Genomic DNA, 23,925 nt, shown 5'->3' with positions numbered 1-23,925 from the left:
CGCGGTACCACCCGGGCTCCTGGCCAACACAGGAAAGCATCAGGGAAAGAATGGGGGGAGTTTATATCTATATGTATATTCACGTATTATAAACATACATTTATAAATTTATTTAGACATGTTTGGTTGTCTATACAGACGCATTTATAAAGAAAGATCCTGGGTACCCTGGTGAACCTCATGCTGGTTAACCATGAGTCATTCATGGACTGTGGCTTAAAAATCAATCAATCAATCAATCAATACAGAAACACAAGTTTAAGAAAGTAGGCTAAGGATTTAAAAGAATTTTCCAGGCTTGAGGAAAGACTTGACCAAGGTGCATTACAGCTCTTTATGTGTGTAGGGGGGCCAGGCACAGAGTCTGTCTCTAGCAAATATCCGTTCGCGGTGCACTTTGGTTTATCAGATATTGCCACAAATTGTAATCCTCCTGACATGTCCTTAGGGTTTTTTCACCATGGACCCCCTCCCCTGAGGAGCATTGAATTACTGGCCCCACCCCAACCTTTTGCAGCAGCTGAGAAAGCCCCTCTCTCTGGGCATAAGAGTGGGAATTTGAGCCTCTAATTGAACTAAAGTGATTTAAAAAAATCCCCTGAGAGATTACAAGTGTTCCCATTAGCTCAGTACCCATCCAAAGTGACCTCTCCACCTTCCCAGTGATCGATTCCTGTAGTGGAGGGGGGAGGTGTCTTTCGGATCCACATGGCCTCCTTGTCACCTGCTCCTGCCCTCCCAGTGGCATCTGTACAGCAAAGGCGACTGGGTGACCATGTCTGGAGAGTTCCCTAGGTCCATGGGAACATATTGAAATGGGTTTTAGGTTAGATGTTTGTTAGGGTAGAATTGCATAATTGCTGCAAGGAGCCTTGGAATTCCATATCTTTATTTTGTAAGTGCTTGAGGACCCTGAAGTCCAGGGCGGTGCAAGCGGCTCCTCAGAAGGCTGGCCTCCCCCCCCCCCAAAAAAAAATCAATGAGCTGGACAAGGACGGCAGAGAGCTGGGGAGAAGACCCATCAACTTTTTTCCCCTTTCCAATTGTACTAAGAACTTTATTTAAATAAGACACAAAGTTTTTATCATAAGCCACAGGAACTAATATACTTAAAAATGGTTCTTTTCATCCCATTTTTCTGTGACCTTTCTACAGTGCCCTCCTATGTTGGGATTTCATTCACTGGTTTCTTAAGTCTGTGTCTTAAACCTGACATCAGAGTCTGTCTGCATTTGCTGTATCAGGGTAACAGCCTCCGAGGCTCCCGGGGAGCCGGCTGATCTCAGGAACCAGGGAGTGGGCTGGCCTGCCGAGGCGGGAGTGGTAGGGGTTCTGGCAGAGTGGAGAATCCGTACTTATTCCATCCACAGTGGGCAGATTGCCTTGCCACGTGGGAAGACATGCCCTGTGTTGCTAGATCCACACATTTTCCAAGACAAGTTAGAAATGGGTCATCTTACTACTACCAGAAACAGAGATATTGGCTGGGCTGAACTTGGCCTGAGGGCTGACCTTGCAGAACCCTTTGTCTGAGCCTAATGGAATCCTTCTAAGAGAGGCACTAACAGCAGCGGAGGAGACGCTTTCTCTCCTCCCCCCACTCCCGATTTTCATGACATTGTTCTGGTTAATAGTTTGAACAGCCTCCCATTCCCTTACCTCAGCTGAGGGGGTCTGTGAGTAGTGTATTCATCTCTCTGCATTTCTTCCTCCCAGGGGAAGTTTTTAGTGAGAGTAAAATGATCCCAAGGCCATTAGTCTCCTCCCTGCAACCTTATGTAGCAACGATGAAACATACAACTTTCCTCCAGTTCCTAAATGCTTCCTTCCCGCCCCCCCCCACCCCCCCAACCATGATCCCAATTCTACCTTACAAGCCTGGCTAGACCAGAGGATGTACACTGGTACAGATAGGAACTGGAAACACAGGGAATCCAGGACAGATGATCCCTTCAGGACCAGTGATGAGAGTGGGATTACCTGGAGGGTGGAGGGAAGGTGGGGTAGGAAAGGGGAACCTACTGCAAGGATCTACATATAACCTCCTCCCTGGGGGACAGACAACAGAAAAGTGGGTGAAGGGAGATGTCGGATAGAGCAAGATATGACAAAATAATAATTCATAAATTATCAAGTGCTCATGAGGGAGGGGGCAGCGGGGAGGGAGGGGAAAAATGAGGACCTGATGCCAGGGGCTTAAGTGGAGAGCAAACATTTTGAGAATGATGAGGGCAATGAATGTACAAATGTGCTTTACACAACTGATGCATGTATGGATTGTGATGAGAGTTGTATGAGCCCCTAATAAAATGATTTTTTTAAAAAGGGTCATTAGTCAGGAAGGGGAGGAGGCTGAGGGCCTGGAAGACCGCAGCAAGTGGTCTGTTTTAGTAATAAGGAATTGCCAAGCGGTACGTGTGCCCCCAGATGCCCCTGTCTGGTATTTTCACCTTCAGCTGAGACTTAAAGTGAAGACTTACACTAAGATCCAGCCCTGAGGCAGGCCAGAAAACACCCCCAATTTCTAAATGGATGCCACTCTCCTCCAGCTCCTTGTGAATGCCTTCTTCTGATGTCTTCTGGCTAAATTGCTTTCTACAGAATCGTTGTTGATAAATGGGAATACCCAAGGGTTAAAAAAAAGAAGCGAAAGGCAGAAAGCATCTCTCAGTAGGTTTACTGCCACAATGCTGTGCTCCTACCTCCACCACCCAATCCACTGGCCTGTTGTCAAAATAGGAGCTAGCGATCCTGAAACATCATTCACTCAGTCCATTCCTCCGTTTGACTCCCACCCCCAGTGGCTAGCTGCCCACTAAAGGCTGAAAGGCGCAATCCACTTCGTTCCCCAGGCCTCATTCCTTCCCTGGCCTACCTGCCTTCTACGCTCCCCTTGCGCACCCGCCCGGCCGCAAGGGCCTCCTTGCATTTCCACAGATATGCAGCGTGCTCCTCTTACTTGGAAAGTCAGCAAAAAGCAGGATGACTCCATGAGCTGGTCCCACACGGTGGCTGCAGCCATGGCTCCGGCGTCCCAATGTGGAGACGCCCAGGGCCAGGCAGTGTTGCATCGGTGTGCAGGAGGTTGTCGTCAATCAGAGACAACCAGACGCCCCGAACACCAACAGTCTTTGCCTTTGTCTCTGCTGCCCCCCGCCAGACACCCCCGTGAAGATCACCGTCCTCCCACCCCCCTTCTACCTTCAGTGCTTGCTCCCAACTGATAATACACATTTTACTCTGTCTCACCCCACTGGAATGTAAACACTGTCCTTGCAGGGATGTTTGCCGGTTTCATTCACCACGACATGTACTGAGCTTAAAACAGTACCTTCCAACATACTAGATGCTAGACAAGCATGTGCTGAATATATTTTGAGATTCTTTTCGGCCTTGTGCTGGGGACAGCGAAATTCCTTTGAAAACATCTTGCAAAAAAAAAAAAAAAAGAAAACATCTTGCTAGGGAGCTGGGTCTCTAGCTACCAACAGCCCCGTAAATGGTCTTTGCCTGTTTTTCTTTCTTTCTGGTTTTCCGTGTCCATTCTACTTATTATACCCATCTTGCAGGTTATGCTCCGTCCCACCCCCGCTGTCTTGTCAACATCCACTTTTATCCGTGCCACGCCCTCTCTGCTTAGCTGCCAGAGTGGCTACCTAACATAGGAATCTGGCCAGGTAGCATGCATTCCCATTTTCACGCCCTCTGGGGATCGCCTGCTGCTCTTTGCATAAACGCAGCAGCTGGGCTGGTTTGCAGCCCTGGCCCTCTCTGGTCCTCTGACAGCAGCAACTGCTCTTTCCTGGCTGAGGGTCTCCACTGTTCCCTGGGGGGCATTGTCGCTGCTTCCATTCTTCACCTGGTGGACAGTCTTTCCATCTTGATGGAAGTGTCCCCCCTTTTCAAGTTTTTCTTGAGCCCTGCATCTTCCTTTGCAGACGTTACCACACAACTAATTAAATACGTGGGATCTTGCTGGCTTAGTGATGGCCTCTGCGGTTCATGGCTTCTTGAGGATTGGGCCCTCTCCTGTGGCTTTGTCCTCAACACTGACTCTGACTCGTGGTGGGAGCCTAGTCAATCTTGGGAAGTGAAGAAATACATGACAACAGACCATCGGTGCTGGCTCAAAGGGGCTGCTTTACCTTAAAAGACACTGCCACCCAGAGCTGGGAGTGTCTCATCAGCGATGTGTTTTTCTCCACAGAGATTATTTTCCAGAAGATGATGTGGAGATGGTGTCCAGAACCAGTCACACAGCAGGTAAGGTGGCTCTAAGCTTCACCTTGCTAAATGTTTACCTTGTTTTTGGCTGAGTATAATTTCTTTCACTGGTAAGTGGGCTCTTAAAATTCATCCTGGGAATTCCTTTCAACTCTTGTTGATTTCTAAATCTGCCCATACTTCTATAGAATGTAATCCCCCACTTCCCCAACATGGTGCAAGAAGACATAACTGGAACATCCAAATGAACCTTTTATACTCTTAGTGATTCTGAAATCACAAGACAAAAGTCACTTAAAAAATGATTATGGTCAGGGTGCAGTGTAGCAACGATGAAACATACAACTTTCCTCTAGTTCCTAAATACTTCCTCCTCCCCCACTATCATGATCCCAATTCTACCTTACAAATCTGGCTAGACCAGAACATGTACACTGGTACAGATAGGAACTGGAAACACAGGGAATCCAGGGCCGATGATCCCTTCAGGACCAGTGGTGAGAGTGGCTATACCGGGAGGGTGGGGTGGAAAGGGGGAACCAATTACAGGGATCTACATATAACCTCCTCCTTGGGGGACGGACATGAGAAAAGTGGGTGAACAGAGATGTCAAACAGTGTAAGATATGATGATACAATAATAACTTATAAATTATCAAGGGTTCATGAGGGAGTAGGAGCAGGGAGGGATAGGGGAAAATGAGGAGCTGATGCCAGGGGCTTAAGTGGAGAGCAAATGTTTTGAGAATGATGAGGCAATGAATGTACAAATGTGCTTTGCACAACTGATGTATGTATCGATTGTGATAAGAGTTGTATGAGCCCCCAATAAAATGATTTTAAAAAATGATTATGGTAAATTCGACCACTAAAATGAAATCCCTGCCCCAGTATATTATAGGAAGAGCTATAAAGTCAGAGCCTGTGTAAAGCAACCAATAGTATGTCTGAGAAGGAAACCTCAAGTATTTTCAACTAAGCCAAGTGATAGGAAAATGGCAATACTGCACCCTCCGAAAAGTCTGCTCAGACAGACCTGGAAAAGCGGTCCTATCAAGTCCCAGCAGGTTTCACTGCACATCCACACCCTGAACTCATCGCCCGAGAGTTTTCTGAGACTGTAAACTTTTATGGGAGTAGACAGCTTCATCTTTGTCCCTGAGAGTAGCTGGTGGGTTTGAACCACTCACCTTGCAGGTAGCAGCCCAGTGCTTAACCTACCGAGCCTCCGGGGCGCCTCTAAAATGAATATCAAAATGGTGTCAACCTCACAGGGAAAATTAAGTGAGAAAAAGGCTTAGTGCAGAACCTATCAAAGAATAACCCTAAGTAAAATGTAACTATTGTTATTATTAATGTACTCATGAAAGTAGGATGTAATACTAATAGCAATGTTTCAACAAGCTGATGAAGCATTGGAAGCACTCACTCGTCTATGCCAAGAAATGTGGACGACAGCTACTTAGCCAACACATTCCAAAGAACGGTGACCCAAGAGAATGCCCAAATTATAGAACAATATCACTGATCGCAAGCAAAAATTTGATTAAGCTCATCCAACAATAGTTGCAGCAGTATATTGACAGGTTGCGGTCAGAGGTTCAGGCGGGATGCAGAAGAGGACGTTGAACAAAGGATATCGTTGCTGATGTCAGATGGATCTTGACTCAAAGCCGAGAATATGAGAAAGATGTTTCCTTTTTTTAAAAATTGACTATGCAAAGAGCATTAACTGTGTGGATCACACAAAAACTATGGATGACCTTGAGAAGAATGGAATTCCAGAATACTTCATTGTGCTCCTGCAAAGTCTGTGCGTGGACCGAGTTGGAATTAGGTTGATGGCAAGTGAACAAGACCATGGTCAATACTGTGAGCATTAAGATCCTCTGTTTTGAGGTAACAGTTGGGCACTGGGCCAGAAATGGAAGAGAAACCAGGAGAACGCCCACTAAAGGCAAAGTACTGCGTCGGGTACTTTCGTTCGCTATTTCCTTCGACGCACATATAAACGTTGTGAGATAGCTTAACGAGCTTCACTTTCACCAAGGCAGTGTGGCTTGAGAAAGTGAAGAGATTTGCCTCCATTCCCACACATAGGCCAGTGATAGAATCCGGATCCAAACCTAAGCTTCCAGAGTGCTGTTCCTTTGGTTACAAGTCAGGAGTCGTATGTCATGTGTTGTTCGGTCTCACTAACTTCTCTTCCAGTTGATAGTCCATTTAATTTTACCTAACTATGGAGAAACCTTTCTGATTTCTTCTCATTAATCTTTTTTTGCACTTCCTTGGGAATATCCAGAGAATCAACAAAGCAGGTGCAACTTATCATCATCATCATCATCATCATCATCATCATCATCATCATCATCATCACAACCACAAGAGTAAAATACAGAACCATTCTTTTGTACAAGTTGCATCAAGGACCAGTGAAGATGGGAAAAGTGCCATCTCCATATATAACAGCTTCAGGATGTACACCAGTAAAATGGACTTTAAAGTTCTCTGCCCATATACGGCCTCCATGTCGCCACAGGCCAAGACACTGGCTACAGCATGTACCACGAAGGGCATATTGTTGTTAGGTGCCTTTGAGTCGGTTCTGACTCTCAGTGACCCGATGCACAATAGAATAAAACACCACCTGGTCCGGGACTGGTCTCACAATTGTTCTTATGTTTGAGCCCATGGAAGGAGCCACTGAGTCAATGCATCTTGTCCGGGAACTTCTTCCCTTTTGCTGTTCCTCCACTTGAGCAAGCACGATGTCCTTCTCCAGGGACTGGTCTCTTCTGATAACATGTCCAAGGTATGTGAGAAAAAGTCTCACCATCCCTGCTTAGCAGGAGCATCCTGTCTGTACTTCCTCCAAGAAATATTTGTTTGTCCTTCTGACAGTTCATAGTACTTCCAGTACCGTTATTCCAATGCACCGGTTCTTCTTTGGCCTTTCTTACTCAATGTCCGCCTTTCACATGCATACAAGGTCAGTAAGGGTGGGGCTATCAACAGCACTTTTGATAGCACACCCATTTTCTTTATGTTTTAACAAAAGACCCCCTGTAGTGTAGAGTTCAACAACAAATCACGCCATCTTGAATGTTCGCTCTTGCTTGAGAGACAACGGTGTAGTGGACAAGTAGAATGCAACTGCACTGCAGCCGGCTTGCTAACGCCACCATGGCGTTCTCACCTTCTCCCTCTTCCTTTGTTCTTCTCCATGATCCTTATGACTCCCTTTGTCTTCCTTCTGTCTCTCCCTCCCTTTGTTTTTCTCCAGTCTTGATAGCAACCCCCCCTCCATCAGACTTTCCCTTAGCCTAGAACACAACTATAGCCCTTATATATTCTTCTTTATCTTAATAGCCCCCTCTAGTTTTTAAAAATGAAAAGCTGTTTATGACTAGCCGTGGTGATTCCTGTTTCTCTAAAAGTTCTTGCCGCAGCACAATAGATAGACCAGGAGAGTCTCCTATAATTTTGGATGACAAAAAACTCCCAAACTCTCACTGTCATCAAGTCAACGCTGACTCACAGCAACCCCATAGGGCTGGGGAGAATTGGCCCTGTGAGTTTCTGAGGCTGCTCATGACTGGAACTCTAGAAAGGAGTAGAGAGCCCTGCTTTTCTTGGAGTAGTGACTTAGAACTGCTGGTCTTGCAGTTAGCAGTCCAATATGTCTGCCACCAGGGATGATACTTGGGGCAAAAAAAGAAAAAGACTGAAGGTGATTTTGGGGTGCATTGGGACCTTTGGATCAGCCAGGCTCTCTTTCTCTTGCTCTCTCATCTGGTAGCAGTGATATAGATATTCATTTCCATTTCATAATAGGCCTTGTTCACCTTTACCATGTCTTCCAATTTTCCTTTCTTGTTTAGCAGACACAGAATTCCAAATTTCTGAGCAGTTTTTAGAAAATTATGAAAAGTTGGTTGCAGCATCAGGTGTGGTCCCCCCCCCCTTTGGGTCCATCTGTCAATTTTGAAAGAAAAAAGAAAGGAAGGAGAAGGAAAAAGCGTAAGATGACATTTTGCCTCTGGCTCCTGGAGATCCCTCCCTCTGCCATGCTCAGCGCATCGTTCACCCAGAGCCAGTCTTGTTCTCACCGCTCGGCACAGTCTGTGGAGCTGGAGGTCTGGTGACGGCTGCCACTCTTTCGGATTTAAAAACATGTAGTTCAAGAATAGGCTCATTGCTTTGTCCTGTCAACCAAAAGAAGATCCATGTTCCCTTTTCTTCGACCCGTCGCTATGGCTGCCTTTCAAATAGGAAGTCATGTTTGTACCTTGCTTGACAGAAAGCTTGATTTTCAGAATTCTTGCTAAAGCTTATTTCCCACCGGCGGCATGGGGGAGTAGCCGACCAGCCTTTCCCTAGGTCCTCCCAGTACAATGTTGGTCAATGGACGGATCGTGTCTCTGCCCTTTGCCTGCTTCCCCTGACTCTTGACCTGTTATAATCCCTTAGCTACTAAGGCAACACAGTATTAGAAACTGCTTAGAAGGGCCTAGGGAACCTGGTGGTGAACACACATTGCATTGCTAACCACAAGGCTCGCAGTTTGAATCCAACGGGCACTCCTTAGGAGAAAGATGAGGCAGCGTGCTTTCAGAAAGACACAGTCTTGGAAACCCTGGAGAGTAGTTCTACTCTATCTTTCGGGGGCACCACGAGTTGCAATAGATTCAATGGCACTAGTTGGGAACACTTGGGCGTCGGAAAGAGAGAACCTAGCTTTGAATGCTGCTTCTGCTTCTTCTTAGCAAGGTGCTCTCGGGCAAGCACATTTTTTGACCCTGTGCTTATTTGTCAGTAGAAGGAATATAACAACCACGCCAGTTACTTGTAATGCCTTTTAAAGATGCTGCCCGTTACAACTGGTATTGTTATTTTTTAATACTAGCTGGAAAGAATCTCTGTAGATGGATTTGTAAAAATGTCAGCCAGTAGTTTGATCTTTTACCAGGGTATGTAGATCGTATTTTGTCCTGCAGCAAACCCTGCCAGGCTCTAATGTCTTAAAATAGGGATTTGTACATTGTGGCCCACACGCCCAGGGCCCGTTTTTGTTAATAAAGTTTTATGGCTTACACAGCCATTCATTTACATGCTATCTGCATCTCCTTCGGGCTACCAGGGCAGAGCTGAGTAGCTGTAACGGGGACAATATGGCTCACAAGCCTAAACCATTTGCTGTCTGATCTTTAAAAAAAAAAAGTTAAAAAAAAACAACTATCTCATCCACCTTGATGTAAAACTGCAACGACGTATTATTGAGCCTGAACATTCTGTGGGTTGATAAGCAGGGCAGGTGGTAGCAAGGCAGGCGCGGTGTGACTGCCTCACCGAGAGCAAATGAACGAAGTATGCGAAGAGCCCGCCCGAAGAAACCAAGAGGCGGCGTGTCATCAGATGGCTTCTTTCTTTTGACGAGCTCACCGGGATCATTCGGCAGCAGCATCTGATGGCTTGAGTGGGGCCGAGGTCTTTGAGTGCCTTGTTCATGTCTAGCAACTGATGACGCGCTGTCAATGGGGGCGTCTTTATCGCACGCTCCCGGGCCGCTCCTCTTCTTCTTGGGGAGTAGGCTACCCTGGCATTCTTCACAGCATGCTGATCCCAGGGTTCCAGAAGAGATGCGCAGGAAGGCAAGGTCTCTCTGCGCCCTGGTGGTCTCTACAACGGGCTCTTCATCCGAGTCTGTTGGCCATGTAGCAAGGCAGTAGGCCGAGCCAGATCCAAGGGAAGGAGAAATCAACTCTGTTTCTTCATGGCAGGGGCAGGGACATCCCATTGCAAAGGGGCATGATACAAACTAGTGTGAGCCTCTGGGACTATCGGGATCCGCTCGGCGATCTTGTGAATAGTTTTGGTGTGAATTGTTCTGGTGTGAATAGCTTCGGTGAGGCCTACAACCGGCTTGCCTTTTGCAGAAATGGAAGTGTGCTGTTGGAATGATTGTGGTGTCTCTATTTCATAAGCCTTTCTGTTGTTCCCGCCCCCTGGCAGCCCTTCTCAGGGACACTAAGGACCGAGGCCCTGCCCCACGCTCGCAGATGTGGAGAAGTGGGGAGAAGTTCCCTTTGGGGCCGACACATGCCCCGAGGCCATTTGACAAACCCCCTCAGGTGCAGACCCAAGCCCTTCGAGACTTCGAGAAGGTAAGTCCCAAGGGGGGAGACTTGTGGTGCCACTAAAAGCAGTCCCTGGAATCTTTTCATGCCTTCTGAAAACATCCCCTGTAGATTAGTCTGATTAGGAGCCATGAATGTGCTGGTGGCATAGTGGTTATGCCTTGGGCTGTGATACGAAAAGTCACCAGTTGGAAACTAGCAGATGCTCCTTGGAAGAAAGATGGGGCTTTCTACTCCCATCAAGAGTTACAGTCTCAGAAACTCACAGAGGCAGTTCTAACCTGCCCTGTCGTGTCACGATGAGTTGCCAATGGCTCGATGGCGGTGAGCTTTTGAGTTGCCATAGTGGTGGTTCTTTTCAGAGCATATGTCTCACTGTGCCTTGTGTTGGGGCTGTGACTCGCAGACCGCTAACTGCACTAATGAATTCGGTATTCACTGTGTACATGACTAGCTAACTTCTCACACAGTCTCAGGAAGTTTCAGTGGCACTCCTGAGCATCTTGACTGGACCACAGTGATCCAGGAGACCCAATCCGGTCTATCGTGATGATATTTTCTGTTGCTGGATTGGACTATTCCAAAGACCTGGGCACGTTTTCAGTATAAGGTGATTAAACCCCAACCATTTTCTTCTCAATGAGAATAGTGTTGCTTGAAACTCGTGAACTATTCTGCCTCTTGATGCGTTTGTTGGATTTGGTCCAGAGCAATGGCTGATTTTATAGTAGGGGTCACCTGATCCTGTGCCCTGGGCTGCTCCCAAGTCCGCTGCCCGGTCGTACCTATCCACTGGCATTTAAATGGCCCGGAGAGAGAGACCCACGATTTGTTACACCACTGTGTTTTAAAACAGGAAACGGCTCTTTGGTGACCTCTGGGGGGTGCCCAAGGATCAAACCACATATAAGTGATGCATAAATACTGAGATAATTTGGTTTCTTTCTTAATTGAGTTGATAGCTTTTGACAAACAATGTTCTATTTTTAAAAAAGCTGAATATATCAGTGTTGATATGGCTTTTCCCAGACCTATTAAGACAACTTTTCTCAATTTGCAAATTGACTTCTTCTGCTAGGAGTTAAGGTAAACCCTACCAGATATTCCTGTGAGCCAAAAGTATGTTCCTTACAGTATGTACCTGAGAATTAAACTGCCAACTCTTGGTCTCTTTTATTAAGGGCTGTCATGGATACTGAGAGAGATAGGGAGAGAGGGACAGAGGGAGAGAAAGGGAGACAGAGAGAGGGAGAGAGAGTGCGTGAGAGAGCATTGCCTTGTAGAAATATCAAATGGTTTTGCACGAGTAAACATCTGAGCAGTTGTGTGATGGCAATTGGGGTGCCTGTCTCCCAACTCCTGCCTCTTTGTCCACCTCGTGGATCCACTACAGCCTAGAAAGGGGAAGCAGAGCTGCTGAGCTACCCACAGTTGGGTTAAGTGTTCTGTGGAAGATAGTCTGCCCACCCCATTTCCCTCCTGGCTGGATGGTCTGGAACAGATGTGTGCGGATGTTGCCTTCACTGGTGGGATGAGTGCTGGGTACAATGGGAGAGGTAAAGTAACGGACTAGGTTGGGAAGTGAGCAGGGGCCAACTGAGTTTTGGAGGTGACGTCTTAAGTGCTTTTCTCTGAAAATTTAGGTCTGATTTTGAGGATTAGTCCTTACTTCTCAATGCTGCGAGCCGCTGGCAGAAATCAAACCAGGAAGCCGAGAAAAGTCCCCGAAGAGATACTTTAAATGTTTCTCTCCCAAGCAAAAAGTAACAAACTGAGAGAGCTTCAGGAAGTTCCTGAAAAATTCCAGGGTCTTTAAAATCCATGATGTCAGGGGACAAAGTGTTTTAAGTACCTCCATAGATAACAACAAGAATAAGACATACTTCTTTGTCAGAAAAATCGTTACCAATAAACTGAGCCATAACATGGTGTGTTAGTCTGAATTGACTACAGAAACAAATTCATAGACACTCATGTATAAGAAAGAGCTTTATATACAAGAGCAATTAAATATTGAGAAAACCTACCAGCCCATTCCAGATCAAATCTGTAAGTCTAATATTAGCCCATATGTCTGATACCAATCTATAAATTCTTCTTCATACTCATGCAACATGTGCAATGATGCCAAATGCAAGAAGATCACAGGCCAGTGGATGTAGTCTTGTGGATCCAGTGGCTGTGAATGCATCTCAGCACTGGCAGGGGTCTCCATGTGGCTCCTTCAGCTCCTGGGCTCTAGCATAGATCCAGGTGTCTTCTCAACAGGAATGTCTCTCAGGGAGTGAGTGTGTTTCCCGCCTCCAGTGAGCTATTAATCTCCTTGGTGCCTCCAAATGAGGTCATCAAGCTGCAACCTGATTGACAGGCTAAACTCCACCCCTTCTACTCTTAAGTTTCAAATCGAAAACAGATTACGTAACTACCACACATGGCGTTCACGGCTCCTTATTATAGCTGTTCATCCATTCTGTAGACTTACATGACAGCTTCTGCTAGATGAAGAGCTTCCGTGGAAGAGCTTGAAAGTTAGAAAAAATAATGGTTGGAAAATTTGACACATAGACATTCCAGTGCTCCAACCTACAACAAAGGGCTGCACAGTACACAAAGCGCCTACTATGCGTGCTCTCTGAGGTTTGTTAGACACATGCGAGAGCCTCGCGGTACACGGTGGGGAGTTGTTCTCAGAGAGAGGGATGGTTTCCTGCTAGAGGAGGACAGGCTCCTCCAGGGCTTGAAGCAAGTGTCCTGAGCTGTAGGGACAAGAGCATGACTTGATTTCACCCACCCACACCTGCAACAGACATTTAGAAGTCCCTTTAAATAAGTTACCATTCCTGCACTGAGATAGTCAGAGTCGATTGAGAAGCACCAGTAGTCACTGACTAGCGATCTCTGCAAAGACAAGCTCCTCTTCCCCAAACAAGGCCATATTGGTTTCTGCAGAGGTTAGGATGCCGACATCTCATGTTTAGAAGCACAGTTCAATCCATAACTGTCTCCACATGTGAGCTGGATTTTTTCCAGAAAGAGAAGGCGGGCATGACATTACAGCCTGGGGACCTTTTAAAGGATGAAAGAGAGGCCTGCGCATAGACTCAGTGAGAGACTGGATCCGAGGAAGGGACGGGGTGCAGCTGGAGGAAGAACAGTAACGGCACAAGCATCGAGGGAGTGAAAAGTCATCGATATCGAGCTGCATGCCTTTGAACATTCTAAAGCAGAAAGCCTTGGGTTCCAGAAGAAGAGCCTAAACTGCAAATATACAACACACGGGACCAAAACGCAATTGATCCACTAACAAGTAAACATGCCAGCACCTTTCTTCATTTTGTTGATGCAGGAAGAAGGGACAAAGAAGGCAGAATGCTGAAGACACACGATTTTCTTAGCTTGGGTGGAGGTGGGAGAGATGGAGCATGAGGAGGGAGGGATGACAGGTAACAGGCACACAGGTGACGCTGCTCAACTTTAATTAAATTGTTATTCTAAGCTATGATTGTGTGGATGAGGCCAATAAAGATAGTTTCCCATGATATGTAGAACGTTTTGCTTCGCATGAGTGCGTCCTATGCATATAGAAAGAGTGAGAGTGATTTGTATAAGTCATGGTTGTTTCCACCTTGTCAGCTCTGTGGTACAGGGGCTCCCTCCCAGAGTAGCTAGTGGGGGTGGGACCTGTATTGTTCCCACATCTATAGATGTGAGCGCTGGGCTAAGTGTGTCTCACAATTTACTTTTAAAAACCTCCCCAAACCAAGTATGATTGTCCCCCGTCTTCCAACGAGAAACCAGAACTCCTTCGAGTTCTGACTTTTCCAGGCCATAGAGTATCATGATTGGATCCCGATGGGTTCATCTATTGAGGTCATGGATGGCAAATACAAGAGAGTTTCAAGAAGTTACGGGGGAAATTCCATCATCTTTTAATTCCATGTTTTCCACGAACTTCTTAAAGCCCCGTTTGTATTAAAGGATTGGGTAACTCTAACCCCACAATTGCACAAACTATTCAGAATACTGGCCTCTTGAAGGTGGGGCCAGGCACATATGTATATTTAAAATTATGTCCCCAATAAGTGATCTTTTCATTAAAAACGTATGTTTCTAAATAGCAATTGTCATATGTTGAGGAAAAAACTCTTGCCTATAAGTTTCCTCACTAATCAGAGGATCCACCCATTTCCCTAGCATCTCTCCACGGAGGGAGCCTAAGATAGCTCATAAATATCACTAGCTTGGGCTTGTCATAAGTCAGAATGAACTTGATGCCAGCTGGTTTTAGCATCGGTTGAGGAGATCCTGGGTGACACAAACACCTGACTGCTGACAGAACCCACAGAGAGGTTCATGTGTACCTAGAGGTCCCTCAGAATAAAGTCAATATAATTCCAAAAATTTGGACGCTGAAAAAATCCTATCGAGCAAAGTTCAACTCTGATGCATATGGGGTCAGCTTGCTTTGGAATCAGCTTGGCAATTGCTGCAGTGGCTATTGATTTACAAATGAGAATAGTAGGCAAAGGTACTTACTCAGTGTCTTGTAACTGTGGCCTGGAATATACCAGCTAATTAATTTGTTACCTAAGAGTGAAGGTTTTCTAGGTTGGGGAACTGAGCTGGTGGAAGTTTGGTGCTAATGAAGATGCTGAGGGAAAAAAATCATTGGTTTCTTCTTAAATCCTCACTGGTCATTCTGCCCAAACTTCTGTTTTCCCCAGGTAAACTATAAACCCACTTTTTATTGCCCGATATTCTCAAGCACAAGCTTTCTACCTCATTAATCTTGAACTGCTTGCAAATTCAGTGTGATCTCATTGCTTCCATGTCTTTGCTACTGCTGTTCCCTCTTTCTGAGATGTTCTTCTCTGCTGATTTTGCCTGGCTAAAAGTTTTAGCTCAGATGTCTTTTCCTCCCTCCCTTTCTTCCTCATCTCTTTCTTCCATCCTTTTCTCTCTTTCTTCCTTTCTTTCTTCTTCTCTTTGTTTTTCTTTCCAAACAAGACATTTTCTGAGTCTCCAATCTTAAAACATATACCCTGATTTTAAACTCTCGGGGCTCCTTTTAAATTCTAGAATAGTTAAAATAAACTCCATGAGAGTAATAACAAGACTCTAGCATACTGCCCCATGCACAGTGAATGCTCAGTGGATGGTACTGTCAATGGGCTGTTTCTGATTGTGTTACTTCCCCTGGATTTCACTCAATATTAACATCATGTTGAATGATTTTAAGGAGGGAATTGATGTGTTAACTGACTGAGCAATATGGGAGACTAGGAAATTAAGAAATGTGCATTCATGTTTAGTAGTGAGTTCAAAGGGAGACGCTTTTCTAGAGAAGCTGGCGTGATAATATTAGAAATGTAGGAAAAGAAACAGAGACTATTTGTGGTGGTATCTGATGGTTTGGTTCAGGAGATAATACTCAACCCACTGCTGCTGGGTTGACTCGACGTCTAGAGACCCTATAGGGCGTCTGAGGCTATAAATATTTATGGGAGCAGACAGCTTTATCTTTCTCCCTCAGAGTGATTGGTGGATTTGAACCATCAACCTTGTGGTTGGTAGTCTAATGCTTGCCTAATAATGCCACCAGGGCTTCTTAAGGAGATCATAATACAAGGTAATACTACTACTACTAATAAAACTATTTATTAAGTCTTTATTATATGCCAAGCACTTCTCTAGGCGTTTAGCCTATTTTATCTCAGTTAATTTTCCTTACGTACAAGACATATTATATCCATTATTCCAGTCAAGAAACCAAGGTTCAAATAACTTTCCTCCAGGTTTATAAGTGTAAAGGCAGAATCCAGGGAACGTTAATGAAGCTGAGGGAAATGAAAGGACCATTCAGAGAAAGTTCTGGAGAAATGAGAGGACCATTCAGAGAAGGTGAGTTTGCATTGGTAGAATGTGCAGTTTGACTTTCCAAGGGCAGTTTGCCATCCGAATCAAAGAAGCTACAGAAAAGCCCGAGCAGGGTGGGGAAGTTTGGCTGTGATGTCCAGAGCGGCCCTCCGCTGTCAGTTTACACCTCGTCTAACAAGGGCTCCCTTAACGCAGAAATGCCAGAGAAACCGCTGCAGTGTTTACCCGCTTCTGGTCCGAAGCCAGTTTGCCTTGGCCTCATGAAGCCAATCAACCGCAGTGAGTCAGCGTGCTCAGTCCCCACCCATCCTGGCAAACTTTTCCACTTGGATCTTGAAATCTGTGGGTTATTTAAAGAAGGAAAGTCTCAAAACGGTAGGCTTTTGACTCCGTGAAGAATGGCTTCGTCACAGGCTGGCTTTCCTGTCCGTGTGTTGCCACTGCCGTTAAGTCCAACCATTTCAGTGCTTCTTTCGCGTTTCTCCCTAGTTACTGCCTTGTAAATACATGCTGCTGAAGAAGCTCATTTTCAATAAAGTGGCCTTTATGCAGCCCCAAACCCAGCCGTCTTGTTTTCACTGGTGTTTGAACGTTATCGGATGGGAGGAGAGGATCTTAAACACTCAGCCTTCACAAGCACAGGTTTCCTCCCTCCTTTTTAAGAAATGTGACTCTTCAGAGGGTGTGCTCTGAGCCGTTGGCGACCTTCTCCTGTTTCTGTTCCTCAGTGACTGTACCAGTGACATGGTTTGAATCCCCGTGTTTTCTTAGCAGCTGCTAAATCAAGGGACGGGGTTGGGGAGATCCAGAGAAGCGTGAGTTACCATTCTCAAAGGGCATGCCGTCTGGGTAGGGCCATATGAAGCACGTACATTACACAATAATTAATTGAAATAACCTCTAAGACAGCAACAAAGGTCATATCACCAAATGGAGTAGTTGCATGTCCATAAAACCTAAATTTTTAGACCAAGGTTTTTTTCTCTGTATTTTCTTTTTAAAGAGCCCAAGTAATACAATGGGTTAAGTAAGCATTGTGCTGCTAAGCCAAAAGCCAGCGGTTCGAACCCAGCAGTCGCTGTGTGTAGTCTGCTCCCATGAAGATTCACAGTCAGGGGATCTTTCGGAGCAATTCGACTGTCCAACCAAGTCCCTGGGAGTCAGATCCACTCTAACCACAGTGCTATTTTGCATTTCATAGACGTGAAGATTTGACAAATCTGTACATGATTAGTTCAAACTTGTCTTGCTCACTTTCCGATCTAGTGAGGCGCACCGTCCCTGGCACAGAGTGGCGTTGGTTGCCCCGAGTCAACCTTGTGTGGGCAGAGTAGAGAGCTGCTCCGTAGGTCTTGAGGAAGTGGATCGCCAGCCTGTCTTCCAAAGACTCACTGGGTGGCTCAAACTGCCCACCTTTCACCTTGTGTTTGAGTACCTATTTTTACACCAAGGGGCACTCCTAGCACATGGGAGGCGTGGCCCTTTCTTTTATTCTATTTTGTTTGGTTTGGGTTGAACCTGTATTGCCAAGTTCCTTTCCTTGGGAAATACCATCCATCCACTGAGAAAAGGGAACACTTGGAAACAACACATGTAGCACTTTTATTACAATTAAAACAATAGTCAATGAACCAAACATCAGTAAAATGATTTTCACTTTTAGGAAGAAAAAAAAAGTGTGTGTGTGTGTGTGTGTGGTGTGTGTGTGTGGTGTATGTGTGGTGTGTGTGTTGTGTGTGTGGTGTGTGTGTGTATGTGTGTGGTGTGTGTGTGTGTGGTATGTGTGTGTGGTGTGTGTGTGTGGTGTGTGTGGTGTGTGTGGTGTGTGTGTGTATGTGTGGTGTGTGTGGTGTGTATGCGTGTGTGTGGTATGTGTGTGGTGTGTGTGTGGTGTGTGTGTGTGGTGTGTGGTGTGTATGTGTGTGTGTGTGGTGTGTGTGGTGTGTGTGTGGTGTGTATGTGTGTGTGTGGTGTGTATGTATGTGTGTGGTGTGTGTGTGTGGTGTGTGTGTGTGGTGTGTGTGTAGGGAAAGCTTCCACCAGTTCTTACTCAAAATTCACTGCCATCGAATCCAATCTGATTCATAGCCATCCTATAGAATGGGGTAGAGTTGCCCCTTTGGGTTTCTGAGACTGTAACTCTAAGAGAGTAGAGATCCTCATGCTCATGAAGATCAAGTGGTAGTTTTGAACTGCTGAGATTGTGGTTAGCACCCCAATATACAATCCACTACCCCACCCGGGCTAATGAAAATACTCTCAATCTAGTTTGGGAGGATAGTGTCAACACAATGTATAGATAGTGGGAAAGCCCCCAATCGGAGTGAATGAATAGTGCTACGGGAGCCCTTACCTGAAAGTTAGAGTCAGATAAGATTCCTTCAGTCAATATCTAAATCAAGTCCTGACGGACAAGGTGAAGTTAAAAGGCAGGGCAGAGTAGGGTGAAGAAGGCGGACTTCAGGGTCGCACTGTTGCTCATAAGCATAGTGGATTCAGTAGCAGGAGGGCGGGGCTTGGTCTCCCACTCCACCCCAACCAAAGCATTATTGTTGCATGGCTAGTCCTTCAGAGTAACATTGGGAATTCTTAGATCATATGCCGTGAGCAGGATCTGAGCATGCCTTTGAACTTGCCCTTCTTTTCTGATGAAAGCTAGTGAAAGGATAGCTGAAAATCTATACTATAGATTCTGTAGGAATGGATAAGGCCAGAAATTGGCATTTTCTCCCAGAAAGTCTAAAGCTTAGCAAATAATCTTCCTGGGAGACCAGTCATGAACCCACAGCACTAAGGCTTGCCTGTGTTTGTTCTGCTCTGTCTGACGATGGAAACAGAACTTTACCTTTTGATTTAGAAAATAAACCCAAAACAACTAGGGACTTTATGGAATTCAGTCTCGTGGAGGATATGCTTTGAAGCCCAGGAGTCCATGGGAGCTCCCAGCATTGCTGGAGCCAGCTGCCATCTCTCTCAGGAGCTCCTTTAATCCTCTCTGACAGCAGTACTTGGAGCGGTTCCATCTATTTTTGGTATCCAGGGGAGCTGTTTGTTTTGCATAGTTCATAGTGTGATAATGGCAACAATACATCGTTTTCCCCGGATGCAGAGATAGTGTGGATGTCTACCTACGGTGAGGAAGGACAGTGGGCCCATCATCAGAACCCCTGTTTTTTTACGCACATGATGAAGCCGTCTGAGATTGGGGTTTGTTTATTTATTAGCTTGATGGAAGAGCTCTCTGTTAGCTCTCTTGTCTCTTGGCCAGTTATTTAAGAAAGTGCTCTGTAGAGGATGGCTACCTGAAGGTCCATGAGTTTTTAGAATGAAGTGATTTTAGTCATAGTTCAGCATTTAGAAGACTCTGGCTCTTCAGGAAGTAGGTTGAAATTTCAAAAACAGGGTTTCAGAGGAGATATTTGTTTATTGGAATCCCAAATTGCCTAAGGAAAATGACAGCTCCTTTTGGAAGTCCAGCCTGCTTTCTGAGAGGGGCGTCGGGAGCTGGGGTCGTGTGCTGGAGTCAAAGGGTGGATGAGTGGAAGAGCAAGGTGACTGTCGTTGATGTAGCTTTCACCTAGAACCGGGTCTGGGAAAGTGATGTCCATTCTTCAGGACAGCCCGAGGGATGTCTTTCCACTGTCGAAAGAAATGTCACCATGAGATTCGGCTCGATGGCAGGGATTGGTTTTTGGCTTAATGTGTGTGTTATATGAAGTCAAATGTGGGAGGTTGAAGTCTGTGCTCCTCCACATTCTATGTGGGCGAGCCAGCTAACCTCTTAATATCTTGCTTTTGTAGGTAATAAAATGTGGATAATAATAGGGCTCGAGTGAGAAGATTAAGTGAAATAACATACATGGTAGTGCTTTGAAAATAGTCAAAGCACATGCAGGTGACTAGCAAGGGGATGTTGTATTTTGTGATTGTACAATTATATTGTAATACTAGTTGAAGCCAGTCAAAATCAGCCAAGAAATAAACTTTTATATTCATGCAACTCCGATTTTATAAAGCACATAGAGCCCTAGACATATTATAAACCAAGGAACCCAAGCCCGCTGAACACAGATGCATTATAAATAAAATATTTGCACATAAAACAAACAAGCTCCCCCTTTTCCTCGCACCATCGCTTCCTATTGATCCTCTGCCTCCCCCCCCCCCCCAAAGCATGCTAGACTCCTGGCTGGAATTGCACTGGTACTAAGGAGAAGGAACTACTATGGAATCATGTGTGCACTTTACACACAGGGGACTGTTTTGAAAATATGACAGCAAAGTTAGAGGTGCATTAGGATGTTGAGAATCACCTTTGGGTCCCAATCACTGATGACTGATTTTATCTTGGAAACAAGGCATCATCTACACTCATGAGGAGCCTGAGGGGTACAATAGGTTTAAGTGTTCTGCTGTGAACCAAAAAATAACTCCAAAAATGTTGGTGGTTGGACCCCTCCAGATGCTCCTGGGGAGAAAGATACGGCAGGCCATGTCTGTAACATTAGAAACCCGGGGCAGCTCTACTCTGTGTTACAGGCTCACCATGGGTCAGAAGGGCCTCCATGGTGGTGGGTCTTGGTTGACATTTGTTAGTCTCTTCCTCCTACACTACTACATACTGTAGTCAAAGTGCTTGATCTGAACAGGTAGACACAGTCTCCCGCTACCTTGTGTGGCTCTAGAGAACTCACAGTGATCCTTGTTGGTCGGAATCAACTTGATGGCAGTGAGTTTGAGTTTGACAAAACAGGTGGGACATTTTGAGTTTCTTCAAAAAGTAATAACAGCCTTTGGTCGTATAGTTCCTATGAAAGAATCTGTTTTAAACATAGAGCCTCAAGTTGACCCCAGACCTTAAAATACTCTAGAACTAACTCCTTGCTGATGTTTGAAGACATTTAGCAATATCCTTGACAAATGGCTTTTTAGCTTCCATCTGTCCATTTTGTGGCTGGAAATTCACTCTCATCAGGCAAGTGCTCAGTAAGCATTTGATATATGAATGCATGGCGAGAGTGTAGGAATAAGTTAATTACATCCACCTCCACTAAACAATGTATGATGTCTGACTCCTGGTAATTCTTACACTAGTTTTACTGCCATTCCTTTTAGAACAGGTTCCCCCCCCCCCAAAAAAAAACAAAAACACAAAAATTATTTTTTTTACAAATAATAGTAATGTATAATAAAACACTTCTTCATGTATTTTATATCTAAATGTTAACAAATATTATTTTCACCATAATTTACTTGGATTTCTTAAAAAGTTAGCACTGTACATTCTGTTGCAAACTTTTAAGTACTCTATTGGGAATTCCAGTCTCTTGACTTCTTTCCTGCAGTTAACCATTAAGTAATTTTCCCCAAAGTTACACTATTAGAAAAATAACAGAGCTGGGATTTGAAACTAGCTCTCCATAGTTCAAAAGCCATTGGATCTTCCACGATGCTGGCCTAGATGAAAATGCCAGATATGTCTTCAAAATTAATATGCATAATAATGATAATGTTTATTGCCTACTTGTAAATGGATAGAAAAGTAATAGGGTTCTTTAAAAATTATTTTCATTCCTCTGTTTTCCATGTGAAATTATGAAAATATTTGCTTTTTAAAGAAATGTAGGTATCTTAAAAGAAATTTAAGCATTATCTCAGATATCAAATTAATAGTCCTTAAATTTCTAGTTATATTATATTTGAAGAGAATGGTTCCATTAAGTTGATCAATAGTCTTTAGTGGAGTGGGGCTTCATTTTTAGGTGAGATATTGGTAAGGGATAGATATGTTTTCAAGTCTTTCCATTACAAGAGCTACATGGGGGGTCTGAATATGATTCAGCAAATGTGAAGCTTTTTTTTTTTCAGGTGTCTCATGGCAGTTGGCTATGTTAATGGGCATGAATACAACAGTTGGGCTATAATCCTCCTACTATTGTTGGCAATGATTGCGTCCTTATTGCGGTATTATTTCCAGTCTGGACTCATACATCAGGAAAGGAATGGGAAGAAGAAACTAAAGAGAGAGAAGAGAGGCGTCCTTAATGTCTGGGAAAACACTATTCTGAGAAAAGAGTAAACACTTGAGAGTTACGATGGGTAAAAGGAAGAATTAGTCCGGGGTGGTATATTTTCTAAGCATGGAGCTTGTCGCGGTGTACAGGTCTGCGACCCGTCCCTCCAGGGAACTCAGAGAAAGTTGGTGTGATGTGGGGCCAGGAGCTGGGGTGGCACATGGTGAAGCATTTGGAAAGAGGGGGCAGTCTGTTCCCATGAAGATTAACTTAAAAGAAAGCCCCCAAAGCAGTGCTGTTGCGTCAATTATCCTGTCCCCTACTGTAGAACAGATGGACCGTCTCACAGGGTCCATGACGATCAGACTGCCACATCCTCCCACCGAGTGGCTGGTAGGTTAGCTGCCGAGCACTTGAACTGCTGCCCCGCCCGCACACCTTCCAGCAAGGTGGTATTTGGAAATCCTACGAGGCTGCTCTGCTAAGCCCTATAGCCCTGCTGTAAATTGGAAATGTTTTGATGAGCAACAAGCATGTACAAGGGGGCTTCAGAAGTTCATAGAGAAATTCCATTATGTTTTAATTTCATTTTTCTGTGAACTTTTGGAAGCATCCTCAGATGTACTGTAGTGTGGAACCCAAATATGAATTTTTGTTTTTCAAGGCTACAAAAAATAAATAAAAAAGAAAGAAAGTGAAACAAAAGGTAGACAGGTAAAAACTTAAGAAGTCCATGGCCTTGGCCCTTCTTCCACTGCTTTTCTCTTTACCCTTTGCCTGGTCGTTCAGTATCTGCCCAGAGGACTATATTCAGACTGCTCACCCGACCTTCAAGTGTCCATAATGAGGCCTTTCTTCCCATCCCTCCTGTTCTTCCATTACAGGACAGTGTGCTGTGTTCCCTTTGTTTCAATCCACGTGGCCCTTTTGATCTTTGCTTATGTTCCTTCTGCTTAGATCGCCGTGTCCTAACCAACTGATCCAAATCTGATTCAAGTCATGTTATACTTTGAGTATAAGTTGTCATGTATTATTCCCCCCTCATTGTTCAGAACCCTTGTAAAATGTCTAGAATTCTGTACTGTGCATCCAAATTATCCTGTTAGAATAATTTGCTCTACTTATAAAATAACCATTTTATAAAGAGGCCCTTAGATATGTTTCATCCTAAAAAGTCTGCACAGTCTTCTATACAGATTGAGATTTATTAGAATAAGACCCAGTGAGGTCAAAACCAGCAAGTTAATGCATCCATTTTTTAACTCAATCCATAGGTATCAAGCACTTGTTAGACACCAGGCAGTGAACACAGCAGGCAACAATCTGTTTGTTTGTTTGTTTGTTTGTTTTCCAGGAGTGTATAGGCTAATGTGAAGAGGTGAAGGAACAAATGAATAAGTGAATGTGATGTGTTAGAAGGTCATGGTGCTGTGGGAAAAGAGAAACCATCTGGGGGCCCTGGGGTGCTGGGGTGAGGCACAGGATGGGCTGCAGTGCTGAGTAGGGTGTCCACTTCATTGAGGAGATGATGCCTGAAGAATGTGAAGAAGAGAATGTGCAGACAGTTAGGAAGAAAGCATACCAGACAGAACAACTAGTCCAACACCGCAGTGAGAGAGCGTCTGCTGTCCTTCAGAGGACAAAACCGAATCCTGGCTCGGAGGAACCAGTGG

The 23,925-nt window shown here is 44.9% G+C and overlaps 1 protein-coding gene across 7 annotated transcripts in view; it reads left to right on the top strand.

Moving 5' to 3' along the window:
- PDE4DIP (phosphodiesterase 4D interacting protein) overlaps positions 1–23,925 on the top strand; it is a 213,515-nt gene that overhangs the window by 17,349 nt on the left and 172,241 nt on the right. For all 7 annotated transcript variants that reach the window (XM_075560261.1, XM_075560277.1, XM_075560181.1 and 4 more), the window contains exons 2-3: positions 4,208–4,263; positions 10,237–10,388. In XM_075560261.1, coding sequence (XP_075416376.1) covers positions 4,208–4,263; positions 10,237–10,388 — 208 coding nt within the window. The remainder of the gene's footprint in view (positions 1–4,207; positions 4,264–10,236; positions 10,389–23,925) is intronic.

This window comes from Tenrec ecaudatus, chromosome 1 (assembly GCF_050624435.1).
Source record: "Tenrec ecaudatus isolate mTenEca1 chromosome 1, mTenEca1.hap1, whole genome shotgun sequence".
Lineage (NCBI taxonomy): Eukaryota > Metazoa > Chordata > Mammalia > Afrosoricida > Tenrecidae > Tenrec > Tenrec ecaudatus.
This window is presented reverse-complemented; position numbering and strand designations above follow the sequence as displayed.